Source organism: Mesocricetus auratus, unplaced genomic scaffold (genome assembly GCF_017639785.1).
Source record: "Mesocricetus auratus isolate SY011 unplaced genomic scaffold, BCM_Maur_2.0 Super-Scaffold_100010, whole genome shotgun sequence".
In the NCBI taxonomy this organism is placed as follows: Eukaryota; Metazoa; Chordata; class Mammalia; order Rodentia; family Cricetidae; genus Mesocricetus; species Mesocricetus auratus.
Genome location: NW_024429194.1, coordinates 3,943,610 through 3,963,588, shown reverse-complemented (window position 1 = coordinate 3,963,588; position 19,979 = coordinate 3,943,610). Strand labels below are relative to the sequence as shown.

The 19,979-nt window shown below is 45.0% G+C and overlaps 1 protein-coding gene across 1 annotated transcript in view; it reads left to right on the top strand.

The window, feature by feature from the left end:
* L3mbtl4 (L3MBTL histone methyl-lysine binding protein 4) overlaps window positions 1-5,574 on the top strand; it is a 398,535-nt gene extending 392,961 nt beyond the window's left edge. The window contains exon 21 of the mRNA XM_040752887.1: window positions 3,921-5,574. Within this exon, the coding sequence (XP_040608821.1) occupies window positions 3,921-4,088 (168 nt within the window). The 3' untranslated portion in view covers window positions 4,089-5,574. The remainder of the gene's footprint in view (window positions 1-3,920) is intronic.
* Window positions 5,575-19,979: the final 14,405 nt, after the last annotated feature.

Here is a 19,979-nt window from a genome sequence, read left to right as displayed (position 1 = left end):
TTATTTTCTGCTTTACATATACCAACCCTAGGTCTCCCCCAACCCGCCTGCCCCCTTCCCTCCTCCCATCCACTCCTCACAGGGGATAAGGCCTTCCTTGGGGAGTCAACCAAAGTCTGGCATGCCAAAAGGAGGCAGGACCAAGTCCCCCCTCCCACTGTATCAAGGCTGAGTCCACCCTAGGAAATGGGCTCCAGAGAACCAGGCCATGTCCCTGGGATAGGTCCTGTTGCCTCTGCTAGCCCCACATACAAATCAAGTCACACAAATGTCACCCACACTCTGGGGGTCTGGTTTGGTCCTCCTGAAGGTTCCCCAGCTGGCAGCCCATAGTCTGTGAGCTCCCCATCTGTGAGCTCAGGGCAGCGGTCTCTGTGGTTTTCCCCATCATGCTCTTGACTGCTCTTGTTCATATGATCCCCCTCCTCCTTCCCTTCAACTGAACTCCAGGAGCTCTGCCCAGTGCTTGGCTGTGGATCTCTGCAGCTGCTTCTGCCAGCTACCGGATGTAGACTCAAGGGTGACAATGAGGATAGTCACTAATCCGATTAAAGGCCTGCTCAGAAGTTCAGAGCCCTCTCTGTTATTGCTAGGAGTCTTAGCTGGGGTCATCCCTGTGGATTCCTCTTACACCACGTTTCTCCCTAATCCCATAATGGCTCCCTCTAGCAAGATAGTCTTTCGTTGCTCTTCCCCTCCCCCAACTGGGTCTTCTTGATCTGATTGGGTCTTCTTGATCCCTCGTGTTCCCATCCTCCATCCCCTTCCCTTCTACCCCCCTCCTCCTAGTTTGCCAGGAGATCTTAACTATTTTCCCTTCCTGGGACCCTCCTTGTGTATGCCCCTCTTAAGCTTCTCCTTTTTACTAAGCTTCTCTGGGGTTGTGGATTGTAGCCTGGTAATCCTTTGCTATACGTCTAATATCTACTTATGAGTGAGTACATACCATGTTTGGTTTGTTTCAGGTCTGGGTTACCTCACTCAGGATGTGTTTTTCTGGTTCCATCCATTTGCCTGCAAATTTCAAGATGTCATTTGGTTTTCAATCGATGAGTAATACTCATTAAGTAAATGAACCACATTTTCCTTATCTGTTAGTCGGATGAGGGGCATGTAGGTTGTTCCCAGGTTCTGGCTATTACAAACAGCACTGCTATGAGCATAGTTGAGCAAATGTCCCTGTGGTAAGATTGTGCATCCTTTGGGCATATGCCCAAGAGTGGTATTGCTGGGTCTTGAGGTAGACTGATTCCCAATTTCCTGAGAAACTGCCATACTGATTTCCAAAGTGGCTGTACTTTGGAAATCAGTGCGCTTAGCATTTTTCAAAAGCTAGACTCCACAGTTCCAGGGGCTACAGAAAATACTGGGTCTACTGTAGATGATAAAATAACAGTGATGGGTATCTCACTCCTGACTGATATGAACCTTTGCTAGGCTGAGCTTCTTACAGAGGTCCTTTGTTCTCAGAACCATGTCTATAAAGGAAGTTTGCCTTAGAAGACATCCTCAGGAAGACCAGGTGCAGAGGGAAAGGGGCAGTGTCATAGGCTCCCCTCTCAAAGGATTCTGCTGGTCTTCTGTGCTCCAGGAAATGCTTCAGTGCTCCTTAGATCCTAGGGAATGTTCATTGCATGACATCCCTGTCTGCCCTTTGAGTTCAGAGCACACATGATTACAATTCAAGGGATGTCTTCTTGAAGTCCTCTGTCCTGAGGCCCTAAGAGTCCTGCAACTTTTGGTAGCATCCAACAAAGCTCAGTGTTTTTGTGGTTCCACCAGGGTGCAACGCAGCTTGGGCATCCCTTACCCAGGCTTGCACCTAGCCCACTGTCTTCATTTAGCAATGCGGAAGACCTAGTTTGTCTCTGAGTCTGTGTGATCAATAGAAATCCCTCTCTGGGAGGTTTTGAGTTGATGCCTTCTGACCCCTGTGGGCAAATCACTGAAACCCTCTTGCTCCTCCCCATCTAACACACAGACTTATGCCATGGGATCTTTAAAGTAGACCAACCAATCAGTCCTTAGTAAGGACAGCAACATAGAGCAGACCATCTCATCTGGGGTGCCCTAGTCACTGCCTGAGACCCCAGCTTTGCCTCTGAGAAGCTGTGTGACATTGGGACCATCTTTAAACATGGCATTCCAGGTGTATTCATCTACCTTACAGGGTCATCAGGAGAGTGAAGCACACGCAGTAGATTATAGTAGATTCCTGCATCTCCATAACCGTTCTCTGCTGTCTTCACCATCACTGTCTTGTTCTCATGAGAACTGAGTGTTTGGCCCATGGTTTTTGCTGGTGCTGAACCCAGATCAAGGAAGGGAAAGAGATGTAATGCCTCACTCCTGCCTCAGAGAATGGGAATTATATCCCCAGAGAGGCACTTTATTATCTAAGTTGCTGTGTCTCCATCAGATAGCAAATCATAGAGGTATCTAAAGATTTTTAGAGCTTTCGTAAGTGTTCACGGGCCTACCCAAGAACCCCAGGTACCTCATCCTTCCATCAAAGGGGTCATCGCCATCAAGGAGCCATTGACTGTAATAGGTCTGTGCTGTCAGGGTTGAGTTCAGTGGGTTTGCATGCCTGGCACTGGTTCACAAAGGGGTTGCCATAAAAATAAAATAACCCTTCATCCCAGTCACTGGTTCTGCATCCAAGAGTCAGCTGACCTTGATAACTACATAAGTGTGTCTGTCGTGTAGGGACAGGACCGCCCCCCAAGCTCCACAGAGTCATGCTCCACAAAGGTGGATTGGCAGTTTGCATGGTGAATTTTCATCATCACGTGCCTCAGGAAAGCTGTCACACTTCATATAGCCACATGCTTGCCTAACTTAAAAAAAGGCACATCTAACTGCCGTGAGGATTGAGTACAGTATAGATGATTTGATATGCGTGTATACAAGCATATGATTGTCACGGTGAAGGTCATTATACGTCTGTCACTCCCCAATTTGGACTGGAAGCAAGAGTCATTCTGACATTGTTTCTAAATGGGCTTAAAAGTTAATAAATGAAATAGCTATTGCATGGTGTGTTTTTGTTTGTTTGTTTGTTTTTGTTTTTTGTTTTTGTTTTTAGTACAGAAAAGAAACTTGAAATTATTGCCAAGCCACAGGGATTGAAATTAAGACCAGTCATTATTCTGATAGCCAAAGATACTTCTCTTGCTATGGGGGATAGAGGTTTCCAGTATTTTAGTATTACTATGTATGTGCCGTGTGTGTGTGTGTGTGTGTGTGTGTGTGTGTGTGTGTGTGTGTGTCAGTGTGGACACAAGCTGTAGCATACACATCAGAAGACAATTTTGGCCATCAGTTTTGTCCCTCCACCGTGGGTTCCGGAGACTAAACTCAGGTCTGTGCTCATACAGATTTATTTTTAAAAACCAGAAGGTCCCTGTTGCCATGATGCTTATTACTGATTAATACTTTGTGAAGTTTCCCAGATGGTGGAACGTTTCATCAAAGCGTGTTTGGGGCATTGTACTGTGCAATATCCCGACTACAATTTCTTTCCTTCTTCTGTTGCAATATCGCGTTGTTCCCATGTTCCCACATCTGTGGTAACACCAGACAGAGCCTGCACAGGGTGCCTTATACTCTGGAGATTTACTAGGTGGTCCTTTTAAAGCTCTTGGAACATTCATGCTAAAAATGTTGTAACATAACAATGGAAATCTGTGCTTGGGCAAGTTAATATATTGGGTTTATATTTAACAACATGAGAACCTCCTAGTTTAATTTGAATCCTTTGTTCTATGAACACAATGGAGTTGACCCGACTTGAGTCAAATGGGAGGGAGTGATGGGGGCCATACAGATTCAGTGTCACACTCTGTACCCAAGAACTGCTGAGTTAGCTAAAGAGGCTCCAGTGTGGAATAATTATATTTGTGATTGTTTATTTGCAGCAGATAGATGGCAAAGCCTTCTTGCTTCTGACCCAGGCAGACATTGTCAAAGTGATGAGGATCAAGCTGGGTCCAGCACTGAAGATTTATAATTCCATCCTGATGTTCAGGAACTCCCGGGACATCACTGAAGATGATGTTGCTGCAGGCCAAGAATCTAGGAGATAAACGTGCTCCTGTGTAACCCCCGGCACTGGAACTTGTGCTTTTGGAAGCAAGGTTGGAAGTCATCCATTTGAATTTAACGTCCCCGTGGTTAGACCCATATTTAGTCCAGGCCCTTTCAAGTGTCTGGCTTAGGTGTCCGGCGGACTTTTGAAAAATGATGAAAAGCCAATGACTCAGACACTTAGTTAGGTCCAAGTGTGGGATTTTATGGCATCCTTACTGCAACAGACTGAAGAAGCCGTCCATATGCCTGACCACCATCCTCTATGGAAAAAAAAAAAAAAAACAACTAAAAAAACAAACCATTTTCCATTCTGCAAACATTAAGTGTCTCAAGTGGTAAAACACCAGAAAATCAGTTCACGGATGCATCATTAATGTGTTCACCGGAAACACATCTGAGCACGGTTCACATTTGTCATCTGGGCACGTTGAGTCTAAGAGATAGGAGCCTAGTGTGCTCACGAAAGACTCATGAGGTACTGTGCCCTTAACTCAGGAAAAGTGTGCGTCTCTTAAAAGGCGCTAACAAGCACATTGTTTCCACGGTCCACATTGTCGTCATTTCTTTCAATGATTCCCTGAGTGTGGAGCCAAGGTGGCCCGGAGCCTACTCCAAAGAGTGCCTAGGGCCAGGCAGTGGTGGCGCCCGCCTTCAATTCCAGCACTTGGGAGGCAGAGGCAGGTGGATCTCTGTGAGTTTGAGACCAAGCCTGGTCTACCTAGCGAGTTCCAGGACAGCCTCCAAAACAATACAGAGAAATCCTGTTTCGAAAAAAAAAAAAAAAAGAGTGCCTAGAAGTCTCAGGAGAGTCGTTGGGCACTTCAGGAAGCGGATGAGACGCTCAAGAGGACCCACCATCAGGGCTGTATCCGGAGTTCGCTCCCACTCTGATGAAGCGAACTTCAGAACGAACCCCTCCTTCACCTGTTGGTGCTGAAGCAAGCCTGTCTGGTTCAGGTCCCATCCCCACAGAGGCATGTCTGCGGCAGGACGGAAAACCTCCCCCAGAGAGAGGCTCCGGATCTGATGCTTGGCTGAATTCCTCTGACAGGTTCTTAGACCTCGGTCATATCTGAGAAGTGAGTGTGTCTGAGATTGGAGTTGTGGACAGACCACTTCATAATTATAAAAAAAAAAAGGAGAACCGCCAAGTCTACAACTGTTTCTGCTCCTTTTCATAGTTGCTACTAAAACTGCCTTTAGGGTGTGACACGGAGGGGGAAGCAGACCTCACAATGTCCTCCTGCCACATTAATAACATCCCCAGTTTAACACAGTTGATTCTGCTTGGCGAGCTTCTCTAACTTTAGGTCACTGAAGGAGAAAAAGACTTGAAAGCATATATATCGTGTTCTTTAAATGCTTAATCGAGCATAAATTTAACATACTATCAGGTGGTGCAAATTTGTTTCTGGGATGTTTTGTTTCTCCTTTTTTTGTACATTTCCATATGCAATAAAAATTCCTGCTTCTACTGTTAAAGTTTTAATATGTTTTAAATGTTAGTAAACATGTAAAAGGCAGCCTCTCCCTGTCTTTCTGGAAGTGTGGTCATAGCTAGCACCTGCGCTATAGTCGTGGGTCCATTTTTTTTCCTCAGCTGTAGAATAAAACAGAGGTAATTGCATGCATTGCCCAGCAGAGAAACTTTCTGGTTTTGACTGCTGTGTTCTTTACGGAAGCAGCTGAAATATTAATAGTGTGAGAGACTAAGTTGGAAGCTTTTTAATTAATACAGGCTTTATAATTGCTTATTTTATAGAAGACCTGAGCCTTGGGGCTCAGATACTACAGAATAATCAGTAGTGCCCAGAATAGAACAAATGACATCAGCAGAATTGGGGTTGAATTGTTTTTTCTGGAAGACAGTGTGATCAGGTATAGATAGATACCCCAATCTTAGTATATCTCTCTACCTGAGAAAATGTCACTGTTAAAGTAATTAACCAAGCCATGAAGTGAAGGAACTTCACCTGAGTGTGCTGATTTCTGTGGTGTAAATTCTACCACCACAACATCACTGGGGTAGGAGGAGAGGTACCCAGACAGTTCTCACATGATACTCCCTGTAGGTCCAGCGTTCCACGGGCACTCTATAATCCAGCCCCATCCACCCTTTTTATCCTCTCTCTTTGACCTCTCATGCCAGATTTGATACCTCTTTGATATATCATGCTAGATAAAGTCTGGGCTACTTTTCTTCAAAGCTCCCCGTGCTCCGATTGGTGGGCACCCTCCAAGATTCTACATCCTGCTTCACAGCTGAGCTTAGCATCTCGGTAGGTTTTCTTGATACTATCGCTGTAGGTGTTGCCGCAACAACCAGTAGGTTCCTTTCTGGTATATGTCACACTTCAGTGGTGTTCCTACACATGTAACTCTTCCGGTGTCTTTAGAAGCAGTGTGGACAGCCTATGACAGTCATGTTTATTACTGACTCCCTGTGATAAATGTAATGTCTGGCTTTAAGTGGGTGTACAGCTACATGCTGTGTTAATGAATGAAGCAAGACAATCAAGCTTAAATCCCAGCTTTTCAACCCACCTAGATGGGTGTAAGGGCACTTGGACTGGGGAGCAAGACCTGGGCTGTTGAATGGGGTCCCTCACCTTGAAATATTTGCTTGATCTCAAACTCTATCTTAACCTTCCAGCCAATGACCAATTTTTCACATTCATTCACTTGAAGTTTTTGTTCCATATCATCTTAGGAAATTTTTCATATGTTGATGCAAGTCCTAGAGGGCACCGACAGCTATTATTTTGCATGTGAAATGTTCCTGCGAATGTATTCTTAGTATTTGAGAACATGTTCTATGTGAATATACTCTTACAAATCTATTCCTCTTAAAGCCTCTTTTCTTATAAATATATTCATGAAGAGCATGTTTGTTAATAGATTCTTGAATATTCAGAATCCTTATAAATATCTTCCCTATGAACACATTTATTAATGAATAATATATTAAGAAGAAATCTTTTTATCAAACATCTATTCTTGTTAAGTGCCCTCAGCTTTCAATTTCTCTTAGTCCTATGGTTTCCAGTTGGAGTAGAAAATCAGGGTAACTTAACACCTTAAAACGATGTGGTAGCCAGGCGTTGGTGGCGCATGCCTTTAATCCCAGCACTTGGGAGGCAGAGGCAGGTGGATCTCTGTGAGTTCGAGGCCAGCCCGGTCTACAGAGTGAGTTCCAGGACAGCCTCCAAAACAATACAGAGAAACCCTGTCTCGAAAAACCAAAAACAAAAAAAACAAAAAAAAACAAAACAAAACGATGTGGTAAAGACCAAATAAGCATTGTTCAACTCAAACTTAAGATTTAAGCAAATAAATTTGGTGACTGAATCATTTGGTTAATTGGTGATCAGCAAATATATTTCTCATTAAAGTCATCTGCCTCCAAGGGTTTGTATCACATATTCTTTCCAGGAGGATGGGGAAATTTTGGTCCAGTAATTAGCCTGATACAACCCTGCTGTCAGAGCTGATTGTCCCAGAAAGATGACCATGGAACCCAGGGGACACCCAGATGACAGTGAAGACGTGAGTCATAAAGAAAAGGATAATAGCAGAGCAGAAAGCTGTGCATATTGACACCAGGCATTCTGCTCTTGGGGACCAAGATGGATTGAGGGACAGTACTACTGTGTCTCTGCTGCTTTATGGGCAGGGGAAAGGCTGTGGGGTGAGGTAGAGGAGCCACAGAAATAGGAGTGGAAAAAGGAAAGAAAGGGGTGTGAGAAATGATGGTTTTAAAACATCGAGTTAACTCACTTCTCTCCAAAGGTTCTGTTTCGAGAGATCAAACCAGTTGCTTTTTGCTGTTTTGCTGTAGAGGACCGCCCATCACTTTTCGGTTCCCTTTGATGTAGAAAGCCAGGCATCAAAGCAAATTCATTCATGAAGAACAGAGTACTAAGAAATCCCAGGTTACACCCAGAAGTTTTGGGGCAGATTGAACTACAATCATTGCGCTTTGGCTGACAGCAAATGCGTGGGACACACATAGGGACTGTCTGGAATACGGGAGTCTCTTTATTTGTGAAATTCTGGAGTCTATAAGGTCTTTACGTAGAGAAAAATCATCAGGAGTTACTGACTAACAGAAGCTCGACGCCGTGTGTTTAAAGTCTGGTGGTAAAGGATGAAGGATGTATTCACCAGGTCCTGATCCATCTCAGCCAGAAGAACACAGACTGGATAATTCAGAAACCACAGACATTTCTTTCCCAGTTCCTGAGAGTGAAACGCCCAAGAGCATGGCCCATACTGGCATGCGGCAAAGGTCTTCCCCGGCTGCAGGCAGAAGGACAAAAAGCAAAAGGGTACCAGAAGCCACCTTCACCTTTATAGCAGTTCTGTGTACCCAGGGTGATGGCACTCAGTAAGGAGGGCTAAGCCAATGGCTGAGTCACAGCCCCCTAAGCCCCGCCTGCTGTGCTGTGCTAAGAGTGACTGACCTAATCATTTCTCCCTAGGCCTCACCTGCAGAGCTGTGCTATGGATGATTGGGTGCCCAACACATGAACTGTGGGGGATGCCCTGGAGCTGAACTGTTGGCAAGGGAGGATGAAGAGTCCAGTTATCAGCTGGCCTTGTCAGTGGGTGTATGGCAAGTATGGCGCGGGGAATCCATGGGAAATGTTGCCTCTGAACAACTGCAGCATGCGGGGTAGGATGTTCCCTACGGTTGTCTTCAGAAGAAGATGGGGAAGAGGAAAGAGAGAAAAGAGGAGGAGGAGGAAGAAGAAGAGAAAGAGGAAGAAGAAGTAGGAGGAGAAGAGGAAGAGGAAGAAGAAGAAACTAGAGGTGTGATTTCTCCAACAAGAACCAATTGACATTTCAATTGGTCTATTGCTACCAACAGAAATGGTCGGGCATCAAGCCACTTCAAAGTGCCTTACTGAAGGAGAATTCAGGAAGGTTAGTTAGTGTTGATGGTCAAGTCTTGAAATCTTTCAGTTTTGAGTCACTCTCCAGCAACGCCAACCTTTTTTCCCTTCCCATTTGCTGTTTTTGCTTTTAAGAATATTTGCTGGTCTTTCATGGGCCTTTGCTTCTGCCAGTCTCAATCAGAAATTTCCCATCAAAGAGATGTCCCCACCCACCTTCCACACTGGGACATCGAGCCTAGCGGCAAAGGGAAAATACCACAGATGCCCATCCATATGCTTATTGATTTGATTCTGAAATTGTTTTCAGATGAACCAGAAAGTTTACTAGAGCAGTCTGTCTGTCTGTGTGAAAGTTTTTACAATGCATTCACTCAGCAAATGTCTATTGGAAACTCATGCTGTGCCACGCATTGTCTTCACGGGGGAGGCAACTATGAAAAAACTAAGTAAAAATCCTTCACAAGCAATGCTAACTGGCCCAAGAACGGTGTGTGTGTGTGTGTGTGTGTGTGTGTGTAATAATTAAGGAAGCCATGAATTTGAGAAGGGAGACATGGGAAGAATTTAACTTGGGAGAGAGAGCGGCATGGGAATTGTGTAAATATGGTCTCATATATGCAAATCCACAAAATAAATTATTTAAATTAAAAACAAATTCTTTTCATAAAATCAGTTCAAATTGATGGTGAACTAAAAGATGAAGATGAATATAGGAAAGATAAAGAGAAACTTCTAGAATCCTATTAATGGATAGATGACCTTCTGGCACTCCTGTCTCTTAAGAAATGTGGCCAGGCAATGCCGTTCACTGGAATCCCCAAAAGGTAGTACTTGAATCAAGAGACACTTGTCTCCACACACCCAGATGTCGGCATGATTGCATCTGCATCTTTGTTCTTTCTCTGTCCATGCCCACCATGGAGATGCCCATACTCCCCTTCCCCTAGGGTCTAGAATGACCCGCTATATAGAAGTCCATAAAGCTAACTGCCCAACTGAAAACTGTGGATATTAAGTATCAGGTTGACATTAGCAATTAAATAGCCAGATAACTTGAAATTGCCAGACTTTTATTCCCTGGGGTTATAAGTGACAATTAACGAGAAGCAATCAGACATATTTCCAATGTGATTAACCGAGATTGTCATCAGGCAGGTAATTTTAAATACCACTGTCTTTTAAATACAGATTCAATAATTTCAGCTCAGTGGTATTCTAATATTTATGATGCATGTGTAATAAATGTAGAGATGAGCGTGTTTCCACATATTTAGGCTTGGTAATGCAAAAGGCTTGGTAATGCAAAAAAAAATATCCAGCAGATATTTGGACTCTCAGAGCCCTGGGGGAGTGATTAATAGGGTGTTAGAGATTGAGTCCAGTACTGACTTGAAAGGAGAGCACATTGACAGACTGGGTGTGGTGGGGAGGTCAGGGGTCGTGTCCCGTCTAGAAGCAACTGTACATATCCAGCATAGAGCTTGCACTGCTGCCGTTCCTAGAGTCATCCTAGGCCTGCTCCTCACAGCAGTCATTTAAATGCATGTGGACTTGAAAACTGAATTCCCTTAGGAGGTGTGCAGTTTTCACTAAGGTAATTTGTTTATATTTAGTTGATTTCTATCACTGTAGGCAAGTTCTCTTCAATTAGGAAATCTGCAAGCTACAGCATTTTTTTCCAGATCACAGCCTGGTGAAAGTGTCCCTTCATTGGTGTCTGGAAGAAATGTCTGTTTCTACATGTCTGGTTACTTGTTTGCAGCTTGGAAACTGTCTGGAACTGGTGACCGCTCTTAGCAGGCTTAGGCTGGCAGAGACCTGCGGTGCAGTCCAGCCTGGGTTATAAGTGAGAGCAGCTCCACAACTGGAATGTCTACCCTTGGGGAAAACAATAAAGAAACAAAGAACCCACGTATGTAAGTGCTCTAAGCTCCAACGTATATACTCCAGTTTTTTTTATGAGTTTTAAGCTAAAAAAATGTTCCCACAAATCCATTTAATTCTCAATTTCCATTGTTGCAAACACACACACACACACACACACACACACACACTAAATTGCTGTGCACATTCCTGGTTGCAACCTCATAGCTTTCTCAACTTTGGTGAGAATCCTGGTATGAATCAGTAGAGAAATAGACCATAGTTGGCTGCTTGGGTCGTGCGATCGCATTCATCTCTACTATCTCATCTCTAACAAGTCCCTGGTAAAAACAATTGCAAAGTGTGCAGCCGAGATGTGCTCAAGGCAGCCTCTCAGAGCTAAGGGTTGATCTCTCTGAATCTCCCCCCACTAAGAGCCAACACAATGTATGCACACAGAGTTGAAAGAATTTAATGTTTTGCAGTTGGGCGTGTAGACGGGGCGCTTGAAGTGCAATGTTTAAAAGGCAAAGGGGAAAGTTAAACTGTTTTCAGACCTAGCTTCAGCCCTGTTCACTCCTGCATGGTATGAAACAGATTGGGTCCTTTCTATTCCTATAAAGTCATTTTACACACGGGGGAGGAGGGCTTGATGTGTGTTCTATTATATGGCACATATGGCCTCAAATTCATGGTCTTCATTCTCAGGCTCCCTAGTGTTGGGATTACAGGCACAAACCCTCACAAGACTCTTACTTTCTGTATATATTTTAAGACTGATAATGTCACTCTGTAGCAAGCATGTCTCTGTACCAACAGCTCCCAGACAATGGCATGGAGACTTATTAATTATGAAAGCTTGGGTTTAGCTAGCTCTTATAGCTTAAATTAGCCCGATTGCTCTAATCTATGTTCTGCTGAGTGGCCTGCCACCTTATTTCTCCACACTGCTCATGCTGTTTTTTCCTGCAAGTCTGGCTGGCTTCTCCACCTTTCTTTGTGTCTCCAGAAGCCCCGCCTAACCTCTCCCTGCCTAACTCTTGACCAGTCAGCTCTCTGTTAAACCAATCACAATGATACATCTTCACACAACTTAAATATTCCACAACATCACTCTTTAGTGGTTTCATCACTAAACTGCCCTTTTTCATTATTGTTGTACTTTGGGGGGGGGTGGTGTGTGTGTGTGTGTGTGTGTGTGTGTGTGTGTGTGTAAGTGTAGGTATACAGGTCATGGGTCAATGTTGGGTGCCTTTCTTAATCCTCTACACCTTACTTTTGAGACAAGATCTTTCACTGAAACTGGCGCTCACTAATTCAGTAGACTGGTCAGCCAACACGCCCCCAGGGATCATCTTAATCTCCCTTTCCCTGTGCTGGGATTATAGACGCATGGCACATCACGTCAAACTCCTCATTTAGGTGGTGGGATCAATTCTTCATGCTTGTACGGCAAGCGCTTTGCCCCTAATCTTCATCTTTACGGTGCTTTCGGTAAGATTGCTTAGTGGTTTTTTTTTGTCATTTTCTTTTTGTGTTTTGCCCTGTGCTTTGATCTTGTTTCCAGTCTTTGCTTCCTGCTTCCCTTCTCGGCTACTTGTTCCATCGAGGAGCCCTCTCCTACTCTGCAAATGGTCCCCTCAAGGCCAGTTGCTGTCACTCTGACCCACGGCTGCTCCTGTTAAAATCCAGTGGTGCAGTAGATAATTTCACTCTCCATACATGTCAACTCTTATACAACATATCCCTGGGACACAGGTGGGAACATCCCAGAAAACCACTGAGTTATGCAAGGTCGACTTGCCAGTATGAGCAGAAGAGCCCACTAATGCCCACTAGCTCCCTGAAATCAATGTCCTGCCAGTGGTTTGTAAAATGCCGCACAGAACCAGACCTCAGGGAAGAGGCCTTGAGCAAATTAAAATCTAGTGTTCCAGCACGAGGTTGTTAGCGGAACATACATTTGCAGCCTGTGTCTTGTGTCCTGCGTCCTGGGTAGCTGGCTAGTAGCTTTCCTGACTTCTCCGTGTGACTTACTTCACTGTTCTCTGTCCAATATGAATGTCTTGGTTATAAGTCTATGTACTGATTTAAGCATATGCAGCTCTCCTGCTGTTTTTACATTTGCGGCAGTGCCCAGCTCTACACTGAGAATATGGCATCGCAGTGGCTAATTGCTCCGTTACATAATGTTGGCGATACAGGGAACTATTTTTTTTTCTTTCCTTAAGGCTTGACTTCCTTTACAGGACGTTTCAATAAAATACCTGTTTTGAAAACAAATATCTCATATCAACCACACTTTTCTGCTTTCCCTTGAGTGTCTTAGGTCAGAGATAAACACCGAGGCCAATGTCTCCTGAAATGACATTCATGTGACAAGAATCTGATAAGATGCAGATTCAATCCCATGACCTCTGACCCAGGAAAATCAAGCCTGAAGCCAAAGACCTGAGATCCCAGGATGCTACTAGTATGGATCAAAGACCGGGAGTCTAGGATTCTGATGTTCAAGAACCAGAGAAAACGGGTATCAGGAGAGAGAGATGCCTTCAACTATTCTTACCTCCCCTTCCTAGCTCACTGTAGAGTCCCCCACCCACCCACCCACCCCGATCACACACAGGGAAATTGTCCCCACTAGTCTATCTACACATTCACACACCTGATTTGCTCTGGACAGACACTCACACAAAATGAAGCTCTGCACGGTTTCTAGATACCCCTTATTCTAGTCAGTTGGTGCTTAAATTGCCTGGCTCTGCCTGCCACTCTCCATTTTGGGGATCTGTGGTGGTATCTTGCTTGTACAAATAAAGCCTGTCTGAAGATTAGAGAATGGAACTTGCCACTAGCTAACTACAGAGGTTTGTAGGTCTGTACATACAGACAGGAAGTAAGATGGCTGGGCAGAGACAGGAAGTGAGATAGGCGGGCAGAGAGAGGATATAAGTGGGAAGAAACAGGAACTCACTCTCTTTTCTGTTGGGAAGCTAATGAGGTAAAGGCGGCTTTGACTTGTTCCTTCTCTCTGATCTCTTAGCATTTTCCTCTGTATCTGACTCTGGGCTTTTATTGTTTAGACCAATTAAGAACTCCTTTTGCAATCTCCTGTCTCTGCCCTTCCCTTGGCTGCCCATGCCCTTCTCTTCTGAAGACCGAGATGAGTGTTCCTCCCAGCTTAAGCTGGGTGATCCTTCTTCATTCAGCCAACTTTTTAAGGAAAGTCTTCACAGTGAGTTTGGTGCTCTTCTCTAAAAGCAGACCTGCACGGCAGCCACGGGCTGCGTGTGGCTATTTAGTTTTTACTGGTTAAACTTACTGTGAAGTAACCCAGCCCCTCAGACACTGTAGCATCAAATGCCTCGTGTGGCTGGATGGCTTCTGCATGTTCAGGCTATCCCACATCCCCAGAACATTCCGTTGAAGAGAGCTGCTCTGAGAAAGGCATCCCAGGTTGGAAGCCTTTTGCACTGTTGTCCTTGCAAATGAAAAAGTCAAGGCCTTTTGGAAAACCGTATGAAAACTCACTACAAGAGGAGCTTCCTGAAATTACGCACACGTAAAAGGGGGACTCAAATACCGTCATCCTTACCACATAACGAGGGAGACAATGTCCCCCAGTGGCCACCATTTGTAAATAAGACAAAGAATGGGTTCCATCTATCTTAATCACTTGCCAAATAGGTCCCATCGGCCGCTCACACTGCTGGCTGTCGCTACATCTCAGCCCACATCGGAGAAGCGTCTTCCTGTGGCAGATGGGAAGGAACACAGCAGCCCGCAGCTGGACAGTGTGTGGAGAGTGAGAGACTTTGTAGAACCAGGCTCTACGTGGGTTGACTTTGCCCCTTCAAGGCTCAAGGATCCACACTATGGGGGGGAGGGAAGATTGTGAAGGTCAGAGGTTCTAGATGGCTCCAAGGGAGCTGTTTTTCAGACACGGCAGGACTGGCACTCCTATGATTTCACAGAGACTGGACAGCGTGCACGAGACCCACACATGCTTAAGGAGCACAGAGTCCCGGCATGGAGGAGGAGGAGGAGGAGGAGGAGCAGGAGGAGCAGGAGGAGCAGGAGGAGCAGGAGGAGCAGGAGGACAGGAAGCAGCTCCACCCCTAGCCAAGAAGCTACTTGCAGTTGACAGAGGCTGGGAGAGAGAATCTTTGGTGCTCTTCAATGGAGTGCCACAGGGCATTTCAACCACACCCCTGGGCAGATCCCGCGCTCAAAAGCAGTTGGCCAACAGAATCCAGATTCCGGGTGTTTTGTGGGATTTTGTTTTTTTTTGTTTTTGTTTTTGTTTTTGCTTTTGGTTTTTGGTTTTTGTAAAGAAAGAACACGTAAGAAGAAGGTAGAACATGGGCAGGGGTGGTTTCCAAGGAGTTGGAGGAGGGGAAATATTATAATCAAAACATATTCCGTGAAACGCTCAAAAAATAAATTAAAAAAGAAACATTTTTTTAATTCAATTATCGGAGACAGCCCCTGTGTCCTGCTGTCTTTTCCCAGGAGTATCCATATTTATTGTTACTTGTGGATTTGAAAGACCCCAAAGCATGGGCCAAGGAGGAAGATCTTTGATTCAAAACTTTCCCAGTGTGAAGGAAGAAGTTGAGGAGTCATCCAAAACTTTGTTTTCAGAATTCCATGTGTGTGTGTGTGTGTGTGTGTGTGTGTGTGTGTGTGTGTGTGTATAGAGAGAGAGAGACAGAGAGAGAGAGACAGAGACAGAGACGGGGAGAGAGAGGGAGGGAAGGAGGGAGAGAGAGAGAGAGAGAGAGAGAGAGAGAGAGAGAGAGAGAGAGAGAGAGAGACGGGGAGAGAGAGGGAGAGAGAGTATCATGCATGCTACAATCCAAGGTTTGATACCTTTCAGCAGAATCCCAGCAAGGCTCTTCTCTTACCGGCAGGGTTGGGTTCTGAGCCTGTGTGCTGTTTCTGGCAGGGCCTAGGGTACAAGCAGAGTCCACACAGAGCCTCCCAGGTTGTCTCAGCCTGCCCAGGGCACTCAACCAGCTGCTCACTTCTCTGTTAAAATTTGGCAATGCTCTGGCCGTTTTATAATAAGACAACACAAAGCAGTTCTGTGAAACCAGTCGTGGGGACAGGGAGATGAACCAGTCAGTTAATTTCCTACCATACAAGCATGAGGACCTGTGTTCAGATCTGCAGCATACATGTAACAAGGATAATGATGTGTCTATAATGCTAGTATAGGGGAGGCAAAGGCAGGAGGATTCCCAGAAGTCATTAGCCAGTCTAGTCTGTAAGTCAGCTGGGTACAGTGAGACCTTGTCTTAAAGGACAAAGTAGCAAATGAGAGAGGGAGACATCTGAGGCAGACCTCTGCCTTACACACACACACACACATACACATCACACTCATACACACATCACACACACATACACAAACACACGAACATGCACACACTCCCACATATGCACCAACTTGCAAAAACACACACAGTTCACACGTCTACACACATGTGAATGTGCATATACATGTACACATGAGCACACACATGCATGTGTACACACATACACACTAGCATGCACAAACACACATGCACACACATGAACATGTACATACATGTATACACATGCACACACACAAATACAGGAATAGTGTTTAAAATATTGTGTTTAAGGAAAATTACAGAAGACCATTGTTTTGGTCTAGATCCTACACCGTGCCCTCCATGAGATCAAAGACAAACTCCAGATGACGTCATGTCCTCTAATGTTCTATTTGCTGGGCTAAATGATGCATTTCAGGCCTGTAATCCCAGTTCTTGGGAGGTTCAGAGAAGGGGTATAGTCTATATTACATAGAAAGATGCTACTCAAAACAAAAGAAAGTCACAGTCGCTCACCTGAAACTCAATTGCTCGTCTGACCCAAGAAATTGAGAGTGGAATCTTAGGAGTCCACTAAGATAGTCCTAACAGAGCTATTTCCCAGGGTGGGATGGTGATGGGCCTTCTGACACAAGAAGCCACCTGAAGTGACCTGGTGTTGAATGATCAGTCACCTTTCTTTCGGGGTGCCTGCCTGTTTCCATCTTGCAGAAAGATGACTTTGGAGTGGCTGATCTACTGTCATGGGCCCTGCTTTCTTCAGCCCCTCCCTGTCTCTAAAACTGCCCTTCTGGGAACACTGTGTTGTATTGCCTACTTATAGAATTGAAAACAAGGCCAATTACGATATTTAAACTAAAATTGTGACACCTTTGTCCTTCAACAACTGCAAACGTGTATTTGCCTCAGACATAACCATGAAGAGGAGGTCATGGTATATAAATACATCCTCACCATGAGTAAGATGATGACTAACACAGAATATTGGGCAAAGGACATAAATAACAAAAGGAGATATGACACAATTGTTAGGAAAAATATTCCCTATTGCTAGCGTCCAAATAAAAGTTGGGAATTCAGTTGGAACTGGGGAGCAGTGGAGCTGGAGAGAAAATAGTTCCTGCTGTCACCTTCCCTCAGTTATGGACTCTGTGACTTGGACGTAGAAGCCAAATGACCCTTTCCTTAGGTTGCTTTTGGTGGTAGTGTTTTATTACAGCCATAGGGATGAAGCTGGGACCCATACAGATAACACGTGTGTGCCATGTTATCTGTATTCATTCATCTGTCAGTAGTAGGCATCCAGGCTGGTCTGTGCCCCGGCTATTGTAATTAGCACAGGCATAAGCATGGGAGTGGAGTAGCTGGTCACATGGCAGCTCCGTTCGTAGCTTTCTGAGGAACCTCCATACTGATTTCCACCGTGCCTGTACTGTTTGATACTCCTACCAGTGGTGGTCAATGTTATACAACCTTTGCCAGCTTTTGTTATTCATTTGCTTATTTGATTTCACTCATTCTGACTTGGTAAAAGTCCCTGAGGAACTCGGGAAAAGTTTATATCTATGTGAGGAATGGTAAGAAAGGGATTATACAAAGTTTAGTGACTTTTATGTATAAGCGATGGGACCATGGCTCACTTCCATTTCTGCTACGTGTTTTCTACATGCTTTTAGTTAAGCTTTAATAGCATTTTTAAAATTAGAAATGTACATATTCATGTTCTCCAGCATACCCAGGCCCGTGCCTTTGGGCTCAACAGTATCAAAAGAGCTACAGCCAAGTGCAGTGACTGCTGGGGTGCTTTAGAAGTATGTGCCCACGTGCTAAAACTCCGCCCAGCCTTTTCTCCTAGCCTCCTTACTCCTTACCATTGAGACTAGCCCAGTCCTTCCCTGTGTATAACACACCCTTAAGAGCCTCTGTCCTTCATCACAGACTCTTCAGCCAGACTGACCCAGTAGACGAGTCAGTGTTCCCCACATTCTCGGATAGCTCTGAAACAGGTGCGTCAACTCATCAGATCTTGCTGTGTTTGAAGATAACCTGTCACTATGGGTTGGAAGTTGCTGGAAGCTTGGTGTCCCTAAGTGAGGACCTTTATGGGGCATTTGGACCATAGGGATGTCATTGTTATGAATGGATTAACGCTGGTTCCTGGTGTACCCTGGCTCTCACAGGGGTGAGCCTGTCTAAGAGTGGATAATTATAAAGCGAAGTCACCCAGGTGTTCAGTCTCTGCTTCTCCACCATGCAGTGACACGGAGCCCTTACCAGGATGCTGGTACAATACTGCTCACAGACCAGCCACCAGAATCAGGAGCTGAGTATATCTTGGATGTGTGGTTGTAGCAACAGTAAATGAACTAAAGCAGAGATATACATTTTAATCAATGTATAGACAACCATGCGTCCCAAACCTAGGAAAAGCACTTAGCTATGCGATGGCGAGCAAGGCAGACCCTTGCAGTTGAACATTTCATTCTCATTCATCCATGGCAATATCTTATTTGCAAATGAGAACATATTTCACACAGCAAGGAACAGAGCTTGAACCAGATTGCTCAGGCTGGGGGTAGGTTAAAATTCATGAATAAAATGTAGCGATTTTAACAAGGTCTATAACCTGTATTTTCTTTGAAAAAAATGTCAAATTTGTTTAGTACCTAAAACTTTAACATGCCGATTGTCTACATAACTTCCCCAGGGCGCACCTATGAGAAAAATAGAGCATTTGAGGCACTTGCCCTCGTGTTATAAAGACAAGGACTGGGAGACTAAACCCCACATAGATATGTCTTGGTCCTCCATGGCCTCTAGTACCACCCTTTACATCCCTGCTGTGTCCTGTTGACAACTCTGTGGCACTGGCCATTGCCTTGTCTATGGTCCAGCCCCCATAGTCACTCACCCTAAGACCCTCAGCCACGTTCCCAAGGGCTCGCTGCAGTTACAGACTACCCACCACAGTTGGTAACCTGAGGGGTGTCCTGAGGATGCTGATGTCCCCTCCTGAAGATTCTGCAGCTCCTGTCACTGTGGGAGCTGCTGGCACCAACACCAGACATTCCTTTCTGGTCTACCAGCTCCGATCCTCCCTTTCATGCATTCTTTCACATTAGCCTGATCTTCCAGATTTCTGATATGAGTCCCTAGGATATGGGTCATGAGGACATTGCCAAGGCTGAGCCTCCCCTGTGCGGAGTCATTCACCACCTCCAAATCCTGTGTTTCAGCATCAGCCGGAAGTGGTCTGCTCAATGCCTCTTGTCTTCCAGTCCCCTTTGCAAGGGTCTCTTTGATCCCTTCTCTAAATAGTCCCTTAGCCATCCTCTCCTGCTCCAGAGGGGTCAATTCTAAAGATGGAAGCGTCCCTAGCATCTCTCTGGCAATCAGGGAGAGTTCTACCTTTCTCTAGCCAGGTTCTGCCTCTCTGTCTGACTTGCAAAAAGAAGTCTGCTTTGCTGGCTTCGGTTCTTAGATTTGTGTTGTGCAGGATGAGGGGAACAGGATGGATAGGGAAGAGACAGCTAAGTCAGAATTGGAAGGGCTTAAGAATGAATGACTGAGGGAGAAGCAGAAGGAAGAGGAAATAATTCGGGTGTCTTGAGTTGTTTGTTATTCAGCGTGTGCCTCCTCGTGGTATGCTGCTGTTTTCTGGTTAATCTCTGGCCTCGGCTCACATGTGGAACCTGTGTGCCATGACTCCAGTGTACCCACGCAATTGCTATGACTGTAAGGAAGGGCTTCTCAATTTTTTTCCCAA